The following is a 20892-nucleotide window of genomic DNA, read 5'->3' on the forward strand; positions in this document are numbered from 1 at the left end:
CATGTGTGAGGCACTGGGTTTGCTCCTCGGTACTACATAAAGATAAAATATAGGTATTATGTCCACCTACAACTAAAATATATACATTTTTAAAAAAAATAAATAAAGTACCTGTTTTATTGTGTTTTGTGTCTCGTAGGTAAAGTTCTACTGGAGGAAAACCAGGGCATTGCTCCTGTGGTTTCCAGTCATGTGAGCCCAGGGATGAAACCAGCAGTGGTTGGGCCCTTCAGCTCACATGTGATGGAATTTCCAAGAAAACGCAAAGGAAGTGATTCGGACCCCTCCCAGTAAGTGGATTTTTGCTGTAACCCCATGAAATCTTTGACTCTAGGGAAAAGAGAATAAGATTGCTATTTAAATTACTATTTCTAGATACTGTATTTCACTGCATAATTGTCACCACTGCTTTAATATATAGTCATAACTATTTCATGCATCCTAATCTTGCAATAAGGACAGTTTAGTAATAAATGATTGTTAAATAATATGGGCACCATTTTTTAAAACATTTTATTGTAGATGGATAGCATGCCTCTATTTTATTTGTTCACTTTTATGTGGTGCTGAGGATCGAACCCAGTGTCTCACATGTGCAAAGCAAGCGCTCTGCCACAGAGCTATAGCCCCAGCCCGGGCACCATTTTTTTAAAGTTTCACATAATGATTGCACCCTAGTTTTTTGCAAAAAAAAAAAAAAAAGTTGGCATAAAAACTGGGAAGATTATGTCAAGAAATAAAATACATGGCAACATGATTATCCACCCAACTGCTACCTGACATTGAGTGAGATGGAACTTCTCCATCAACTCTGATGATTATTAGATACGTAGGAGGATCAACAGAGCCTAAAAGATATGTAGGTACATGAGGTTAATTTGCTTAATGTTTATGGTCGCAGCTAGATACTAGCCTTCTTTATTGAAATACTAACCATGAGGAGAACATCTTCTTGCATATTTGGCTTAAAATAATAAATACCACTTACTACCTTACTCATCATTTACATTATAACCAATGAATCCTTGGTTATCTGTGGTCAATTTAATCAGATAAAACTCTTTGTTTCCATATTAGTTAAGCCATGTGGATAGGAAGGTGAATGCTGAGAATACTTACTATGCCCTTGTTTATTTTTGTCATCTACTATGGCTTATAGCCTGAAATATTACATATATATATAGTTAATTAGTTCTCAGCAGACACAACATCTTTATTTTTTTATTTTTATGTGGTGCTGAGGATCAAACCCAGCGCCCTACGCATGCCAGGCGAGCACGCTACCGCTTGAGCCACATCCCCAGCAGCAGCCTCATCCCCAACCCCCTGAAATATTCTTTAGTGACTTCTCTAAAGCGACAGCTATGTGATGGAAACATTAGGACAAAATAAAAGTAACAATTCATCTTAAATTAAAGCACAATAAAGTTTGCAACTCATCCTAGGCTAGCACTTACGTTGGTGTGAAAGTTGATGATAGGTCCCCACCATAAGTGAAGGGGACAGTTTCTGAGTTGGGACAAAGATGAGGACATAATGTAGCATCCCAGCTTTTTTTGATGTAGTTCTTCCCAGTATGCTTCATAATTTAGCTGTGATTCTCAAGACAGAAGAATGAGTATGATTCAAATGTAAGGACCAAGGCACCTCCCAAGCCATGTATAAACGATTGGAAGATCTTCTACTGATTTTGGTTGTCTGTTCTCTTAGCCTCTTCCATTTAGGCGATGCTCAAGAAGCGGCAGTGGACCAAGTGACACTTTGTCTAAAGCTGTTGGCTGTTTTTCATTGTCAGTCAGTTGATGGTCCCCACTCATCTGAGCTAAAAGTGACTTAGTCTTTTTTTTTTTTTTTTAATCTCTTCCATTCATCTTTAGAATCACAAGCACTACTGTTGTTGATCACCTCAGTTGAAGTGGTACCAGTGTTTCCTGCCACCTAGGGGCCATGTGGAGGTTTTGGGGGGTACATAGGAAAATAGAAATGGTCCCAGAGGAAAGATCACAAACATGCAAATTACTGCCAGATTGAATTTTTTTTTTTTTTTTTGGCAGCAGCCAACAGTAAAGATTATTTACTTAACTGCCCACATTTTAGAAAATGAAGAACCTAGGATTCAGAAATGTCAGCACAAGGTGAATTCACTTAATGTTTATGGTCACAGCTAAATACTTGTCCTTTTTTTGATGCCAGGGATTGAACTCGGGGACGTTTAACCACTGAGCCACATCTCCAGTCCTTTTTATTTTTTATTTTGAGACAGGGTCTCACTAGGTTGCTTACAGCCTTGCTAAGTTGCTGAGGCTAACTTTGAACCTGCGATCCTTTTGCCTCAGCCTCCCAAGCCACTGGGATTGCAGGCATGCACCACCACATCCGGTGGTCCTTGCCTTCTTTATCACAATACTTAACCATGGGGAGAACATTACACATGGATTAGAAAGTCTGATTCTGAGTGGGGCATTTCTTCACCGTGCCTGGCCTCCTGTCTCTCTGCTCTTGGATGGGGTCGGGTGACCTGTAGCAATCATGCTGTTTCCTGGTACATCTGGGTAGGGGGTGACCCAAAGCCTCCTTCCTTCCAGGTCAGAAATCATGACAGAAAAAGTGGTGGAAAAGCTTTCTCAGAATCCCTTTACCTATCTTCTTTCAACAAAGATAGAAATATCAGCACCCAGTGGCAGCAGGTAAGTCCTGGACTATGGTTTGACATATTCCCTCTCCTCCTAAGAGGCTGTGTGGTGACAGTGGAGATGCACGTCTCCGTGATGGGCTCTCTGTCCCACAGCTTCTCCATTCTGCTATAGATCTTCTTTTATCCCACCATTTTCTGTGCCCTCTAAGGAAGTGATGGACTTCAAAGTACTTTACAGATTTTGTAAAATGCTGATTATACAGTATATTTTCCAGAGGCTTGGGAAATGAGTCTCTGGACTTTTTCCAGAGATTTGGGGAAGCCAGTCAGTAGAGATGAGGTTGATTTTTATTTATGTAGCCTCAGAGTGTTTAGTTTTGTTTTGTTTTTTTTTCCATTTATTTTATTTTATTTTTTAGTTGTCCTGGGATCTAAATCCAGGGCCTCATGCACGCTAGACAAGTGCTCTAATAACAATGAGTCATAGCCCTAGGCCAGGGGTGTTTAATATTATTTAGAAAAGAAGAATGTATGAGAATGATCAGTCTTTCTGTGGCACTGTTGGTTTTGAATAGATAGCTGAGTCTTTTAGAAGGATCTCTGATGAAGATTCTGTGGAATGTAGTCATTAAGTGTTATTGAGAACCTGCTATGACACCCAGTAGGTGTGAAGTGTACAGACTTACATTCTCAAAGAATCACTCAGGAATAGCATGGAGGTTGGGTGGAAGGAGGAAAACGAGCAGGCAGAGAGAACAGGTCAAGAAGAAACTTTTGCTGCGAATTAGGTTTTCTGAACATTAGTAAGAGAGTGGCCCTGGAGAGGAAAGACATTGAAGGAACGGACTGAGGCATATTTGCAAGACTGAATCTCTGAGGCCTTGTGGCTGTTGCTTGGCGAGAGGGAATATGAAAAGTATCCATGCTTTCTGATTTGAGCTTCTTGATGGAAGGTGGGATTTTCATTTACCAAGACTGAGGGGAAAGGAGCTCAGTTTTGGACACACCGAGAATGGAGTAAGCAGTTAGACATGAAGATCTGGAACTCAGGGGTGAGGCTGGACTTGGAGATTAGATTGAGACATCAATATTGTACAAGAAATAATGAAGTGTCAGGCATGGATCACATCACTGGGATAAGTGTGTGGAGTGGAAGAGCAGGGGGCTGAGGATGTACCCCTAAAGACAGTGAAGGGAGGAAAAGAGCATACCCCAAACCTGAAGAGGTGTGGTTCTGAGTGGGGGTGGAGTTGCAGAAGCCAAAGAAACACATTTGAAGAAGAGGGACACATGAAAAGTGGCAAATCTGGAGCATATTTTTGAGATTGCTTCTGACTTCATTTGTTTTGGTGGAATGCCTACATTTTATTCAAATGCAGTGAAAGTAGTTTTCAAGGAGTCCTTGCAACTGTGTTTTAAAATAATTGCATTACTGTTGTTAAGATGCCAAGAAAATGCATTCAAGTAATGAGAACGTTATTACTAACAGAAAGCTTATTAAAAGACATTTGTGAAAAATTATGACTGTAGACCCAATGCCAGCATGAAAAAATACACAGATAGCAAACTCACTAATTATCTAGGTTTGTGCTGCGAACAAATGGATTGTTCAGGCTCTTGCCTTTGTCCTGTTCTGCCAGAGACCATTAGATAAAAGTATATTTGGATTTCATGATTGGAGTATATTTGAATTTTGCTAAGGAGATGAGTTCACTCGGTGGATTCATTTGCTAAAACCCTGATAATCAAAGCAAAAGCACAATTCTAAAAAGCTGAAGTTTACCTTTTGAAATTGAAGTTCTATATATGTATATTAATTCCAGACCATTAGGAAGAAGATCATTCACCTGTATAATTACTTTCTGTTTTATTCATTTAATAAATGAATAAAAGAGAGAAACAGGGAAGGAAGCTGACTTCATCTGACCCTCTTTTTGGCTTCAGAGAAGCTGTTTGAATTTTATGTGTAGCAACCGCAGTGCAGAATGACAGCGTTGAGAGAAATGGCAAGTATCCTGGAAGGGACTTCTCAGTGAACTTCACTTGGCTGCTTGTAGTTGCAGGGCCTTGAGTAGCAACTACAGCTATAGCCTTGATTCCTTCATCAGTAAAATGGGGATAGTGATAACTGCACTGTGTTGTGAGAATCAAGTAACATGTAAAAATGTGTCTTAAAAATGGTTCTTTATTTAAAAGTGAGTAGGAGAAGTACCACTTGAATAAACTTCTTAACAGTCTTTTTTTTTTTTTTCAATTCTGGGGATTAAACCTGGGCCTCACATGTGCTAGGCAAGTCTACCTCTGAGCCCCAGGCCCAGCCCTTTAGTGGTACTTTTTATTTGGAATATTCATAAGCATCTCTTCTTAAATGTGATTAAATTTTCTATAAAGATCATTGTAAGAAGAAAAACATTAAAATTTAAATAAAAGAGTTCAAGTAAATAAAATAGTTCAGAGATAGGCCAGACTTTTTTCAAAGCCTGGAAAATGATCATTGTTAAATCTTTCAAGAGGGAAGTTGTCTAAGATGAATCAGAAACATTCAAACAGCTCTCTATAAATTCTACTTCTAGGAATTTATTTTAGGAGAATAATTAAGATGTACTCACCATAATATTATTAGCCATATCATTTATAATGTTGAAAATATTAGAATATTGATTATATTCAACACTAGAAAATGATTAAGTAAATTATTGTATAGCTAATCAGTGGGCCACTATTAATTATTTTGAATCATGTTTCCTAAGAATATTTAAAACCCTAGGAAAATATTCATTTTATAAAGTAAAAAAAGACAAGACCTAAAAAGTTATACACTGTGACCTGAATTTTGCTTATTATATCTGTTGAATACCCAGAAATATCTGTACAACTTCACCCCACACACACATAGACTGTGGCTAAGTTAAATAATCAGAGCTGGTTTCATATGTGTCTCTACATGTTTAGGAAATAGATTGGAAGAAGATAAGACAAGCAAAATAATACATTTGGAAATGTGTGTGTGTGTGTATGCATATAAATATATTTATTCGTTTTTATTTTTTGTACTAGGGATTGAACCCAGGGGCACTTAGCCACTGTGCCACATCCCCAGCTCTTCCCCCCCCCCCAATTTATTTAGAGCCAGGGTTTTGCTGAGTTGCTTGGGGCCTCACTAACTTTCTGAGGCTGGCTTTGAACTTGTGATCCTCCTGCCTCAGCTTCCTGACAGCTTCCTGACTGAGCTGCTGGAATTACAGGCACTACACCTCGCTTGAAAATGTATGTTTTTATACATATTTTTACAAACTGCTTAGCCTAAATAATTTTTTACTGTTGAGAATCACCATCAATGTATGTCACTTGTTGATGCACTGGTGAGTACATTTCTGATGCCAGGGACTGTGCTAATGTGGAAATTATCACAGTTAATATTACAAGTGATCAGAGTTTCCCATTTTCATAGTATTTCTTACTATCCAGATAGATTATTAGACAAAAAAGTTATTTTTGAATGAAAGTATGACATTTTTAATGCATTTTCGGACTGTTTTAGTACTGCTGTCATAAAGTTTTTAGTTAAGTCATCAATCGTTTTGCCAAAAAATACTGTTTTCTATATATTTTTTTTTCAGTGCTTGGGGTGGAACCCAAAGCACTTGGTCATGTAGGCAAGTGCCCTGCCACTGAGCTGCATTCCAAGTCCTATTTCTATGAAAGTTTTATTCTTTCCCAAAATTGGTATGAGATTATTTCCAAGTAGCACACCAATTATTGTTCATTGTTCATTAACATCAGTTCGGTTTCCCTGATGGGGATGGCATTGCCTAGCAGCTTTGGTAGGAAAGCAACTCATGTAACATAGTCCTCATTTTGGATTCTTACATGTTCAAGGTAGCATTTATAGCTAAAGATTTCATAGGAATGAGATGATCATATTTATCTCACATTTATTTCTTTCTCAAGAATTATAGGAGAGCTGGGGCTGGGGTTGTAGCTCGGTGGTAGAGCACTTGCCTCGAATGTGTGAGGCATTGGGTTAGATTCTCAGCACCATATATAAGTAAATAAAAATAAAAGTCCATCAACAACTAAACAAAAAAGAATTATAGGAGAGATATTTCATGTAGTTTGACATTTTATCCTGCTCTTTTGTAGAATGGAAGATGGTGAGCAACAAGTAAAAATGAAGTCCTTCAGGTACATTGAATTGTAAGATGGTACATGGTAGGTGGAAAAGGTCACACACACACACACACACACATACACACACACACCTTTAGCTAAACTAAAAACAATGTAAAGTTAGAATTTATTCATGAATTTCAGGTTTGCCTCACTTGCTATGCTCTGAGAGCAATGTTATCAGTGACCTGTTACCTTTCTATCTACATGAATAACATTTTGGCTTTTGTGCCTTTAAATTTCTCTTAGAGTAGCTGTTTATTAAAAACAATGATTAGTTTCTTTAAGTATTGGAAAACAACAGATTCATGCTTTGAACAAATCAAAATTGCATCTGAGAAGCATCTGATGTTAGAAATCCTTCATCATAAACCCTTTGTCATTCATGTCCACATATTCTTTTTTTTTTAGGTACCCAGGATTGAACCGGGAGTGCTTAATCAATGAGCCACATCCTCAGGCCTTTTTTGTATTTAATTTTGAGATAGAGTCTCCCTGAGTTGCATAGGGCCCCGCCAAGTTGCTGAGGCTGGTTTTGAACTTGCCATCCTCCTTCCTCAGCCTCCTGAGCTGCTGGGATTATAGGTGTGTGCCACTGCTCCCAGCTTCATGTATTCTTTAAACAATAACAGAATTGTTTTCTACATCTGGCAAAAAGTGTCTGGATCTGACTTTTGCGTTTTCTGTATTTATTCTGTCTTCTGAGTCGATTCTATAAAACACTTGCATAGTTCTAAGTAGCCATTGCTTTACTTAGAATCGAGGGCTGATAAATCATCAGTAAAAGAACTGACCTCTTGATAAGTATGCCTTTCCTTAATAAAACCCCCAGAAATATTTTCAGCTCCTTCAAGTAAACTACCATATTCAAAACTGGTAATTTCGCCTCCCTCAGAGTTTCCCAGCTCCCACCATCACTGTTCATTGCTCTCCACGGTGGCCCACCTTGTGCCCACCTTGTCCCCAACTTGCACTCATCTCCCTCTGGACCACTGATGCTGCGCATGCTGATGGGTACTTCTGGGAGAAACCAGGGATCATTTTCACAAGTAGCTATGACATTCTTTTTATAAAAATTTCTTTAGTTTTAGATGGACACAATTCCTTCATTTAATTTTTTTTAATGTGCTGAGGATCAAACCCAGGGTCTCATACATGCCTGCGAGGCTAATGCTCAACCGCTGAGCCACAACCCCAGCCCCAGCTGTGACATTCTTTAAATCAGAAAATTTTTAAAATATTTTTTAGCTATACATGGGCACAATATCTTTATTTTATTTATTTTTATGTGGTGCTGAGGATCAAACCCAGGGCCTCACACATGCATGCGAGGTGAGCGCTCTACCACTGAGCTACAACCCCAGCGCCATAAAATCTTAATCTAAAAGTCTTAATCTAAAAGCTCATGATTAGATCAAAGAAGGAACAAATAACTAAATTTTGTGTAAATGAAATTTGAATTCCATCCAGTTCACCCCCAAAGTACCTATTTTGTCTCCAGAGTGGCTTTGCTAAGGGAGAGTGGCTGGGTGGTGGCAATGTCACCATTGGCAGTCTCCGCCAGTGCTCTTCCCACTGACCCCAACCCCTGGCAATCTGGAAAAATTACATTTTTCCATTTGATTAAAAGTCTCTGTAAAAACAGATCAGGGCAAACCTTTCACTTTTCCTCTTTCCCATCAAATTGCTCCCCCCTTCAAATCTTCCTTCTTTTTTTCTTCCTTCCTTCCTGTATTTCTTTTTATTGTAGATGAACACAGTACCTTTATTTATTTACTTTTACGTGGTGCTGAGGATAGGACCCAGTGCTTCTCACATGCTGGACGAGTGCTCTACCGCTGAGCCACAGCCCCAGCCCCTCTCCAAATTCTTCATACGTGGTATTTTCAGAGTTACCACAATCTGAGTGTTGTAGGAGAAACAGACAAATGTTTAGAGCAAAATATTGGAAATAAAACAGCATAATTCTTAAAATCTAAGATCTACATTTTTTTCTTGGTACATTTTATCATCTGGGGAAATGTCTTATCATCTGTGACATATTCCTGATAATTGAGGGTATTTTTCTTTCCTTGTGAGTATATTTTACAACTGATGGTGTTTAAGATGGGATGAAATGTGATGGTGGTATTTAAGGTACTGAGGTGGACAAGAAAGGGGAATGATTGGTCAGGGAGTCGTCAGAGAAAGCTTTCCAGAAGAATGAGTGAATTTGGTTTTGAAAATAAAATAGGATTTTTTTAGGCAAGGAAAAGACATTCCAAGCCTGGTGAAGAGTGAGGCGTGGAAGAGGTGTGTGACATTGTGACAAGTGTTTTGGGCATTGCTGCCACATGATGTTTGGAGCTGTCAGGAAAAGATGTGCAAAGATGGAACATGAACCAGGTTGTGAAGAATCTCAAAGTGGAATCAGGGAGCTTGGCTCTTCCTCTGGGGCACTGCAAATGGGCTTAGAGAATTAGGAAGGTGATTTCTGGAAGATGTGTGTAATGGGCTAGAAGAGGAAAACACTGGGAAAAGGAACTCTAAAAGGCTTTGGGGGCCATGCAAAGAACCTAAAGGAAGGCAGTAACAGAGGGGCTGCTCTGGGGATGGAACCCAGGGCCTTGAGCATGCTAGGAAAGTGCTCTACCACTGAGCTACATCCCCAGCCAGAGAAACAGGGATTTTGTGAGTGCTTTTCCTGTTCCCACAGCTCTTTCCTTTTCCCTAAATGGCACCTGCAGGTCCAGAATTGGGCAGAAGAGCACCGGAGCTCGCCTGGCTCATGGTGCTCCAGGGAGTGCCTCTGGGGTGCCTCTGGGGTGCCTCTGCGTCTGCTGAATGGTAATATAAAGAAGGTTCTCTCTCCCTCTTAGAGAAGCTCATAGCCAAACCGAAAAGCGGAGAAGAGATAAAATGAACAACTTGATTGAAGAACTGTCTGCCATGATCCCTCAGTGCAATCCTGTGGCCCGTAAACTGGACAAACTCACAGTTTTAAGAATGGCTGTCCAGCACCTGAAGTCTGTAAAAGGTAAGTTTGAGAGGAGCTTCCCCCAGAAGCTTCTGGTGTCTTCTCTGATTGGCGTCTCTGGTTGGTTGGTTTTGTTACTGGCTATTGAGATTCTATTCCCATGTGTCTTCCCCCTTTACAGGCATTGTCTGTCCTCAGTCTGTATGTGGTGAGAATATTATATTGAAAGTCAGAAAACTTGGTTCTGATGAAAGCTTTATCTCCAGCTTACAGTGTGAACTCAGAGTCTTTATATTCTGCTTGCTTTTCTGTGTGCAATATGAAGAGGATATTACTTGCCCTTCATATCTCTCAATACTTAAGAAGTTCTGAGGAGCAGTATTAATTATTACAGTATAAAGGCATTGGGAGGTTTCTATTTGAAAACAATCTCCTTGAATTCAATTCCTCTTAAAACGTCATTCAGATTTGTCAGTGATACTTTAAAATACATCACACCTTACCAGTCTCAGGTATCCTCCCACGTACCAAGTCCTTTGCTCTTGCCTTTTGGTGTGTGTGTTCTTGTGTCTGACACTAGCAGTCCCCCAAGTTCAGCCTAACTTTTAAATTGAAGCATAATAAGTGCATATGTGTCTACATTATAGCAGAGACCATACCTGGTTTGGGAATAACTCCAGTCTAATTTGAGGAGCTGGGTAATGGAAATAGAAAATTGAGTTTTAGATATTGTAATATTTTTGATACAAACTTGGGTTGAGAAGACAAGACCTGGCAGAGTAGCAAGCTGAAGACCACAGAGGAAACTCTGAAGATTTGTAAAGATCTAAAAGATGATGGCAAAATTTGGCTCAAAATGTATGAAAAAGGAATGAACAAAGGTTGACCAAGGGGCTTAGTCTAGATCTCTGTCCTACACTGCAAGCCATCTTTTTCAGGGAACATCTATTTCAGGGAAAAGGAAATTACATGGGCTTCCTTCAGAGACTTTGCCAGGTCCAGTTGAAGCAACTTAGAGGAGAGCAGTATTACTCCCGAGGCTTCCTTTTGGGAGTGTGATTGGAGATCTTACTTTCATAATAGTCTATTGTGCAGTAAAGTTCTCTTTCGCCCACAAGTGGACTTGCAAAAAGTGTATGCAGCATTTCCCTTGAATCTTGTAGCAATGAAAATTTGCAGGCTCAACTGAGGTCATCTGATTGCAACCTTGAAATTACCCATGTATTTTCACGTTAGTCCTGAGAAAGGAGAACCTAAGCTAGGGATCAGCCAACGAATTGAACTACATGCCTGCTCTGTGCTAGGGTTTAAAAATGAATGAGTCAAGGTTCTGCCCGCTAGGGGTTCATGGCCAGACAAGGGGGACAGACTGATGGCAAAATCATTAAAACCTGCTGTGGTAAATGTCCCAGCAGAGGTCTGAGTGTAGTGAGAGGCCATGGGAGCTTGGTGGGGAGGAGGCACTCTCTAAATCCATGGGGGATTCCTTGCAGCAGAGTGTCAATTTTTGCCTTCAGTCCTTCTGAGCTGAAGTGAGTGGTCAGGTGCTCATCCACACAGCCTCACCAGGTCCTTCAGTCAGTGCTGCTCCCCCTTGCATGAGGTGACATAGGCCATCGGATCTGCATCCTGTACACTTGGTAGAGTATACCAGGCTTGCTCTGCGGAAGTGTAGAAGCTGGGTTTTCAAGGGCTGCACGTGAACCGTGTATCTTGGTCCATACCATAATTACTTTAAAGACAGACCATTGTTGAAATAATTTTTTTCCCACTACACTCTTCAGTAGTGCTTTTCAAACTAAATGGGTGGGGGAACAGTGTAACCTGCTGCTACTCCCCACCTATTGTAGAATACAGTTGATAACTGGAAAAATAATCAAGGGCTTAGATGACATGAAAATGTTAGCACTTCTGTAAAACTGTCATAACTGCTTATTCTTAAATTCTGACCTCATCTCCCTGTGGTTTGCTGATGCCTGTGGTCTGCAGACCACGTCTGAAGAGGCCCAGCTCTGCAGCATGTGCTTTCAGAGAGCCTGTGAGCATCCTGTGTCTGCAGTCTGTTTGCCAGTGGTGGCAGAGTGGAGTGGTTCATGTGTGTAGGCCCTGGTGGCAAACTTCCTAATCCAGACTCCTTGAATTTCATAACTGTGATTTACACAAGCCATTTGACATTCTAACACTCAATTTCCATGTGTCTAGAATGGGGATGATGCATCTGCCTTTGGGGTTGTTTTTAAAGAGTAAAGAATTAGGGGCTGAGGTTGTGGCTCAGTAGTAGAGTGCTTGCCTGGTATGTGTGAGGCTTGGGGTTCGATTCTCAGCACCAAACATATACATAAATAAATTAATTAAATAAATAAAAGTCCACCAATAACTAACTAAAAAATATTTTTGAAAAAGTAAAAAAATTAATGCATATGAATTGCTAGTGTAGTTTTCTAACGGGGAAGGTGGTAGAAAGAGTGTTGGTAATTGTCATTTGGGGTCCCTTTGAGCTCTGCCACCCATAACCAACATTGTGGGAAAGTGAAGCAGTCATGCTGCCTTGTCGTTTTTGCTGTTGGAATTCTGAAAGCAGGTGTGTTAGAGCTCGTGGCTCTATCTAATATCTCAGCATCTGTGGTGTTGGCTAACCTGCTGTAGCCTCAGCCCTACCTGCTCTGCCCTCCTTTCTCTTCAGCATGTGCTTCCTCCCCAGTGTGGTCAGGACGCTCATTTTCGTGATTTTCACTGACAGGTTTTCCCTAACTTGCTTCTGCTGTATGTGCTCTGCCAATCTTGCTTCAAGCCAGATCTAGAAATGTCCCCCCTGTGTTCAGAATTTCTCCACTGCTGTACCCTGGCCCTGAACCCTGTCTGAGTGTCTTTCAGTTCTTTCTCAACTCCCTCCTGCTACAGTCCACCAGGTGCTGTGTCGTAATAACAAAGGAGAAATCATTCAGGGGAATTCTTTGAGGCCTAAGATGCTTGTTCTTTTGGACAGAGGAGATTTTCCTTTGCTTATGCTGGGCTTTTCGGGATGCTACTAGTCTGGGAAAATGTAACCCACTCACCATGAAGTGCTTTTGGTTTTCTGTCCCCTGTCATTTAGGTTATCAGTGAGTGTGGGCTGCAGGTCTATTCAAGGGTCAATTTGTGGTTAAAATGTCTTGGGGTGTTATCCCCACCTAACTCTTTCAAAGGGAGTTGGGGAAAGTGGATTTGCTTCTGCATCACAATTGCCCTGGGGATCTTGCACTTTGGTAATGTGGCTCAGCCTCTGCGCCCCCTTGTGGCCACAAAGGGCTATCACATGTCGGGGTTGGATGCTCTCAACACAGGTAGTTTGGGTTCTTGCTGGTCTCTCGTCAAACGTTTACCCAGGTTTTGGTCTGACGAATTCCTTCTCTTTGTTTCCAATGTTTCATTTGCTTTAGAGGCTTTAATTTCAATATAATGATCTCTGAGTTAGGGGTTCAAAATGAATTATTTCATTTGTATTTTACATAGTTTTTGCATATTATTAAAGTCTCCATGTAATCTTTGAAGGAGTTTTTTTAGTTGAAAATACTACAAATCCATAAAATTTGTTTACATTTCCAGGCTTTCCCCATCCAGGGGAGTTCTTATGGTGAGTTTTAATAAGCTTAAGAATCAAATTAACTTTTCTGTATTCTTGAATATTGTTGCACATGCATTTTATAATGCTTTTTTAAAGCTTTTATTATTTGTGAATTTGAATACAAAGGAATGAGTAGTCCCAAGGATTTACAACCCCAACGCAAGGTTTTTAATCTAGTAATAATGGAAGAAGAGAAAGCTTACAGAAGAGAAAATGCTCCCCCGCCATCCTCCTCAGTAGCACCAGCAGCCTTGCTAGGGCTCACTGAGAACTTACCTCATTTCCCTCTCCACTCTATTTTCAATAATTTTTTGGTCTGTTTATTTTTAGGCATGACAAATTCTTATTTAGGAGATCACTATAGACCTTCATTTATTCAGGATAATGAACTCAGGCACCTAATCCTTAAGGTAAGTGAAGGGATACATGTCTAAGTTGTATTTGTCCCTTCATTTCTGAGTGGGAGGCAGATTTTCTTTGCTTCTGTTCAAACACACAGAATACAGAATGTGTATTCTACCACATTTCTTCTAATATAGAAATAGAAGACAGAAATTGGTGTGCCTTATTAGTGAAGGAGACATGAAGGATGGGCCCTGTCGCCTGTCTGTAACGTGAACTCCTTACACAGCCTGATGGTTTTCGTGTCCCATAGTGTAGTGTCTGTCCCCACTCTTGTCACCTTTTTGGAGCTTTCCAACTAGTGTCCTGTTCCTCAGGATCTTGTTCTCTGATCACTAACAGTCACAGCTTGCAGAATGGGTTGTTGGTCTATGCATTTCTGTCCTTATTCTTCCGTATGTATGAGGATTCAGAGTCACCGTTTGGAGGTTTGCCATGGAAGATGTGACATGTGACTGGCTTATCCTGGACAGATGATAAGTGTCTTGGTCATCTGCTATGACATGAGCTTCAAGCTGTACTCTTATTAAACAGTCTTCATATATGTTTTCATGATTTTCTTCATTTTTTCTTTAAGGTTTTTTATTTTTGCTTTCAGTGCTGGAGATTGGACCCAGAGCCTCGTACATGCTGGGCGAGTGCTCTACTATCCCCAGCCCTTAGATTTTGTTGTTCTTGTTTGTTTTTTAGAAAGTTTTTCTTTTATTTAAACCATGAAATGTAAATAGAGTATTCCTAACATGAATAAATAGGAATTTTTGCAGATAACAAAATAATAATTTTTAAACATAGGGAAATGTATTTCTGGGAAGCTTTCTCACAAATCTTTGTATTTTTTTTTCAGTCATAACTTCATACCTATAACTGTGGATCCCATCCCCTTCCCCCGAATATTTGTGCCTAATTCACCTCACTCGTTTCCAACTGGTAAAAATAAGTTCAAGGAATGCCAAGTAGGAGTGCCAGACTCCTGTTCTGTGTTTGTTCATCTCCATTTCCCTATTGGCTGCATCACAGGGGAATTTGTCGGGTAGATATCATGGGAGATGAGGATATGTTAGAATTTTTAGTCTGTTTTTGAATGAGTGGTCGCATTATTCAGAATGTATGTGAAAGTGTCGTGAAGGTGTCCAGTGACGCATGTCCAACCTTTCCTGACCTGCGCAATGCCCTCACCTCAGCACACCCTCCATCCTCACTATGGGTGGGTTTTTGTTTTTGTTTGTTTTTTTTTTTTTTGGATGACTAGAGTTCCTGTATGTAGGAGAGTAGAATTTGGTCAAGGTAATTTTTATATTAGGAAATATCTGAACTGAACGTTCCACAGCTAAAGCTTCCATGTCAAAACATAAGCTAGGATTCAGTTTGATCATCTATCAATCTTTACATCCTAATAAATTTTCTTGGGCTGGGGCTGGGCTCAGTGATAGAGTGCTTGCCTAGCACATGTGAGGCCCTGGGTTTGATTCTCAGCACTGCATATAAATAAATAAAATAAAGCTCTATTGAAAACTAAAAGAAATATTTTTTTAAAAATTCTTAAAATTGATTTTTACCATCTCGGTAAGCACTCTTGATTTTATTGCCACATATTTTCCTTAACATCTGAACTAATGTAAGACATAAGATATTTTACACTTTATTGTTTTGTTTTTTTTTAAATCCTAGACTGCAGAAGGCTTCCTGTTTGTGGTTGGATGTGAAAGAGGAAAAATTCTCTTCGTTTCTAAGTCAGTCTCCAAAGTACTTAATTATGATCAGGTATCCAAAACTAAGGATGTTTTCCAATATTTAATTTTTTGAACAAATACATATTTCTGAAGCTATTTCTAAACAACTAATCCATGGGATGTTGGATTAGGTTTCGCTAAATTAGAAGAAGTTACTTGGAAAGAGGGTAGGTTTTTATTACTGACATCTGTGTTCTTTTCTTGACTTTTAGCAGGCTAATTTTCCTGAGCCCCAGCCTCCTTCTATGTAAATATGGGAAATAATAATTATACCTGTCTCTCAGGGTGCAGTGACTAAAAAAGATACCAAACTGGAGTGTCTGAAAAGTGTTAGTCACCCTTCTGTATGTCAAGAGACAGCATTATTGCTCATTATTAAGTTATATACATTGCATAATAGCTCTTGATTTCAGCTCTGGCAACAAATCCAAGGCACATCTTTTGTGAAACTGGCTTACCTCATTCCTGAGCACTGTTTAATTTCAACTAGCTACTCAAAAACTACAGTAGTGAAACTAATCAGACAGAGTGAATAAACTAGAAATCAGGTAGACCACAGCTTTGATCTTGAGTAACTCCCATTATTTCCTCTCTGTTTTCAAGGTTGGGAGGATATGAGGCATTTATAGGTAATGGGTTAAATATTAGAAAAGATGTATTATAAGCCTTTATGCAGAAGGATTGAGAACCAGTTAATCATGCAGCTGTGACAGCTGGGGACACAGGAGTGGTATAAGACCTGATGACTCCTTTTTAATTGGAGTTGGAGATCACCATACACACACACCAAGCTAAGATAACTGATGATACAGGGTAGCATTTAAGTTCCAAATCAGTGGCACAGATTTAAGTTCCACTGGGCACTGACTTTTTCACATCAGAGACCTTTTAAGTGGCTCACTGGCTACTCGGGAAGATGTTGGGATCCCTGTGATAGATAACAGGATCTAGTTGGCTTTTCAGATTCAGAAACCTGACTTTCTCCAAAGTATAGAGTTATGGACATACACTTATATCAGCCAAACACATGACACCCTAGTACATAAGTCAGGTTGCTAGTTTTCTAGTCTCTCTGTCTTCTTGTGTCAGCTGGTCCATCTGTTCCACCTGCTACAGGAATGTCTACCTGGGTAATTCAGGAGTTCAGAAGAGGTATGATCATTGTAGTCAGACAGGGGAGTAAGAGGTTTTCTGGGGTGGGTTTTTTTTGTTTTTTTTAGTATTATGTTTGTTTAGAGTATAGCGATCTTATACTCTAAAATTGGATATTCTGTGATTTACATATTCTATAATGTAATCTTTTTGCTTTTATCAAGGATAAAAAAGCTCAAAGTAAATTATAGTGATTTATACATACTATGTAAATTGGGGGGTGTTAAAAACAGTAACAAGATTTAACTGAATATTGGGAATTAGGCATTTGTATATGGTTTGTGGGTATCCAAGAATAGTTCTGAGTGCATGTATTTTTTTCTGTCTACAAGTATCACCATGCTTCTAACACTGACTTAGTCAATGTCTCACCATGTAGTGGACATATATCTTTGAGCTTAAGAAAACCAGCCTTTAATAGGGAATATTTATCATATGTCTGTGTGAGGAAATGTAAAAAAAATGTGGCACTGATTTTTAAATGCACCTCTGCCTTATGAATAGGCTAGTTTGACGGGACGAAGTTTATTTGACTTCTTACATCCAAAAGATGTTGCCAAAGTAAAGGAACAACTTTCTTCTTCTGATATTTCACTAAGAGAGAAGCTAATAGATGCCAAAAGTAAGTACTCACTTATTTATCATTTTCTATAAATATAATTGTTACCTGAAAGTACAGCTGTACAGTTTTTTTAAACCAGCTAATTAAGGTTTTATCAAGAAGAGAATTAGTGAACTTTATGTTCACCAGCTCTAGAGGGTGAAAAATACATAGCTATATAGAGAATTCCTAGACTTACACAGACACCTGAAAATAAGTATAGCGATCAATTCAAATGAAGGTGCTTTGGGAAACATATGACTGATTCATAGTCATTATTTTTTTATAAGCAAATGAATTTTTCTAAGAAGATATTGTTTGGGGTAAAAACAATTGTTGGAGTTTTCATTACTTAGGTATATGCTGAGAGACAATACCTGAGTTAGTTCTTCTCAGTATGAAAGACCTTGTTGTTATACTAACTGGTCTCAGGAAGTAGACTAATTCTTTATATTCTGTGAAAATACTTAGTCTCTGAAAATGCTGAGTGCCAATATGATATAAAAATTCTATGCCACTGACAGTGGTTGTAGTGAAGTTTTTCTTTATTTTTTTTAATTCAATTTTTTATTTCATATAAGTTTATTATCCACCCCATGATGGGGGAGAAAAACTGCAAGTGTTTTGAATTGTCCAATGTGATTGCTTGACAACCACACTTTTTGGTATGTTCAGTTCAGGATTTATTGTATAATCATGATGTTGCTTTAAATAATCATTTATTTTCTCAATTTGTTAAAACACTGTAGGTGATCAGAAAACATCAGGAGGTAAATTTTAAAAGTATTTGAAAATATTCCTTTCCACCTCTTCTCTTGCCCCCTTCTGCCAAAGCTGGTTTGCCTGTTCACAGTAATTGTCACGCTGGAAGGACACGTGTGTATTCTGGCTCCAGACGATCTTTCTTCTGCAGAATAAAGAGCTGTAAAATCTCTGTCAAAGAAGAACACGGATGTTTACCCAACTTAAAGAAGAAAGGTATGATCCTTTTGAAATGTCAAGTGATTTGTAGCATAGATGCAAATTTTAATGTCCTAAATACTTTCCGTACAGAAAAAAGTAAAATGGATAGTCAGGGCTTCAAGACCAAAAACACCTAAGAAAATAAGATTTTTTTTTAATATTTATTTTTTTAGTTTTAGTTGGACACAGTATCTGTATTTTATTTTTATGTGGTGCTGAGGATTAAACCAGTGCCTCATGCATGTGAGGCGAGCACTCTACCGCTGAGCCACAACCCCAGCCCATAAGATTGTTTTTTAACCATGATTATTTAGATTGGTTCATTGTATCTTTCAAATATATCAGGTAATTACATATTTTCTTCATTGACCAAGATTTTAATAGTGCTATTGAAATTGTAGTTTGGGGGCTAGGGTTGTGGCTCAGTGGTAGAGCGCTTGCCTAACATGTGTGAGACATTGGGTTCGATTTTCATCACCACATATAAATAAATGAATAAAATAAAGATCCATACATATAAAAATATTTTTAAAAAATAAAAAAAAGAAATTATGGTTTGGGAGCTATTAAAGGAGATGACCAGAGATGGAAATGAAAATTTTGTTATGGCACTCCACTGTTCCTTTTTAAAATATAAAAGATCTTTTTTAAAAGAAGTTACACACACACACACACACACACACATACACATACACAAATGTTAATGGGACAATAGCCTTTTTTGATTAATTTCAGCAAAAGTTTCTTAAAATATTCAAGATGTGGTTTTAATTCTCGTGACATTGTGGTTCTTTGGTAAATATTTGTCTTGCAATTCTTTTCTACATTCATCTTGCAGATGCTTTATGAGTTGGTTAAAAACTCATTTGTTTAACTTTGTGAGGGAATTTTAGGAACTGCAAAATATCTTATAACTTTTTTTTTTTGCCTAAGAATATACTAAGCTATATAGGATTTTTTAATTCAAATTTCAACTTGAGATTTGTTTTCTTATCCTTTAGGAGGCTTTTTGTATGGAGCTACAGGATTTAACTTACAAATTTTGGTCTGAATTGTTTTTGACAACCGCCTAAAATGATAACCACTCATATCCACTCAATAAGCATTTACCCTATGCCAGATACTATGCTAAGTGAATTAATCCTCATGAAAACCTTTTTGTTGTTGTTGGTTTTTTTGGTGCTGGGGATAGAACCCAGGGCCTCAAGTATGCTAGACAAGCACTCTACCACTGAGCTCTCCCTCAGCCCCATGAAAATACTATTCTTACCTCTATTTAGAATCAAAGATGCTCCAGATTCTCGTTGTGGGTTCTACCTCACAACAGAAATGCTGGTGGGTAGCCTTAGGGCACAGTCGGAAGTGCTTGGGCTCTGAATTCCCTAGGGTTTTAGTGTCAGGTCTGCCATTTAAGAACTGTGTACCCTTAGGCAAGTTCCTCTTAATTTACAGAAAGTGAATGTTATGGACTGAATTTATGTTTCCCCCAAATTTGTATGTTGAAGTTCTAACCTCCCTGTGACTGCATTTATAGCCCTCAGAGGCATTAAAGAGGTGATGGGGTTAAACAAGGGCTTAATGGTACAGCCTTTGCCCAATAGGACTGGTGTCCTGAGAGGAAGACTAGGAGACACTAGGGTTGTTCGTCCACACAGAGAAAGGCCATCTGTAAGCCAAGGAGAGAGGCCTCAGGAGAAACCAAGCCTGCCAGTTCCTTGATCTTAGAAGTCTAGCCTCTAGCACTATAAGAAAATTGCTTGTTTGGGCCTGTGTGTGGTGTTTTGTTATGGCAGCCTGAACTGAGCTGATGAAGACTAGGAGTGCAGTTGTCTTTCATGTGACTCATTAGTGCTTGGCTCCCAGGGGGCAATCAAACAATAGCTAGTATTTGTGGCTCAGAAGGAAGAGAAGGAAAAATGAAAGAGAACAAGGAGAGAATGAATACCTTGGAAAGGTATTTCTTGTCCCTGGCCCTTGGTCACACTTGTTTTGTGACCTAACATATGGTCTGTTCTAGAGAAAATAACATGTATTGATGAAAAAAATATGTATTCTGCAGCTGTTGGATGGAATTTTCTGTAAAAGTTCATTTCATAGATCATTTAGTTTCTTTGTTGACTTCTGTGTGGATGAATCTGTCTGTCAATGAGAGTGGGTACTAAAATCCCCTAGTATGATTGTATTGGCGCTTCTCTCCCCCTTTAGGTCTAATAGTGTTTGTTTTATAAAATCTGGTGCTCGCACATTAGGTATGTATGGATTTACATTTGTCTTCTTGGTGAATCAATCCCTTGATCATTAGCGACCTTCATGGACTCTTGTTAGTTTTTGTCTTAGTCTAGTTTGCCAGGTGTAAGGGTAGCTATTCCTACTTGCTTTAAGATTCCATTTGCTTGGAATATCATTTTCACTTGTCTCTTTCTTTATTGGTATAGAAAGCCTACTATAGGCAGCATAAAATATTGTTTGTTTAAAACAAAATAAAAACAATATTTCATATTGTTTTATTCAGCCAGTCTGGGTTTTGTTTGTTTGTTTTGGTACTGGAGATTGAACCCAGGGGTGCTTTACCAACAAGCTATATCCCCAGTCCTTTTTATTTTTAGGCAGGGTCTCACTGAGTTGCTGAGGCTGGCCTCCAACTTAACACTCCTCCTACCTAAGCCTCCAAGTAGCTAA

The 20892-nt window shown here is 38.9% G+C and overlaps 1 protein-coding gene across 3 annotated transcripts in view; it reads left to right on the plus strand.

Annotated features, from left to right (window-relative positions):
• Positions 1 to 20892, plus strand: part of Bmal2 (basic helix-loop-helix ARNT like 2) — a 76148-nt gene that overhangs the window by 25783 nt on the left and 29473 nt on the right. For 2 of the 3 annotated variants that reach the window (XM_046436299.2, XM_046436298.2), the window contains exons 2-8: positions 140 to 290; positions 2586 to 2687; positions 9664 to 9821; positions 13696 to 13775; positions 15436 to 15528; positions 17154 to 17271; positions 18085 to 18228. In XM_046436299.2, coding sequence (XP_046292255.1) covers positions 140 to 290; positions 2586 to 2687; positions 9664 to 9821; positions 13696 to 13775; positions 15436 to 15528; positions 17154 to 17271; positions 18085 to 18228 — 846 coding nt within the window. The remainder of the gene's footprint in view (positions 1 to 139; positions 291 to 2585; positions 2688 to 9663; positions 9822 to 13695; positions 13776 to 15435; positions 15529 to 17153; positions 17272 to 18084; positions 18229 to 20892) is intronic. The other variant, XM_046436300.2, reaches the window with a different exon arrangement.

The sequence above is a fragment of the Marmota monax genome, unplaced genomic scaffold, assembly GCF_021218885.2.
Source record: "Marmota monax isolate L192 unplaced genomic scaffold, Marmota_monax_Labrador192_F-V1.1 WCK01_AAM20220418_F8-fsc00012, whole genome shotgun sequence".
Classification (NCBI taxonomy): domain Eukaryota; kingdom Metazoa; phylum Chordata; class Mammalia; order Rodentia; family Sciuridae; genus Marmota; species Marmota monax.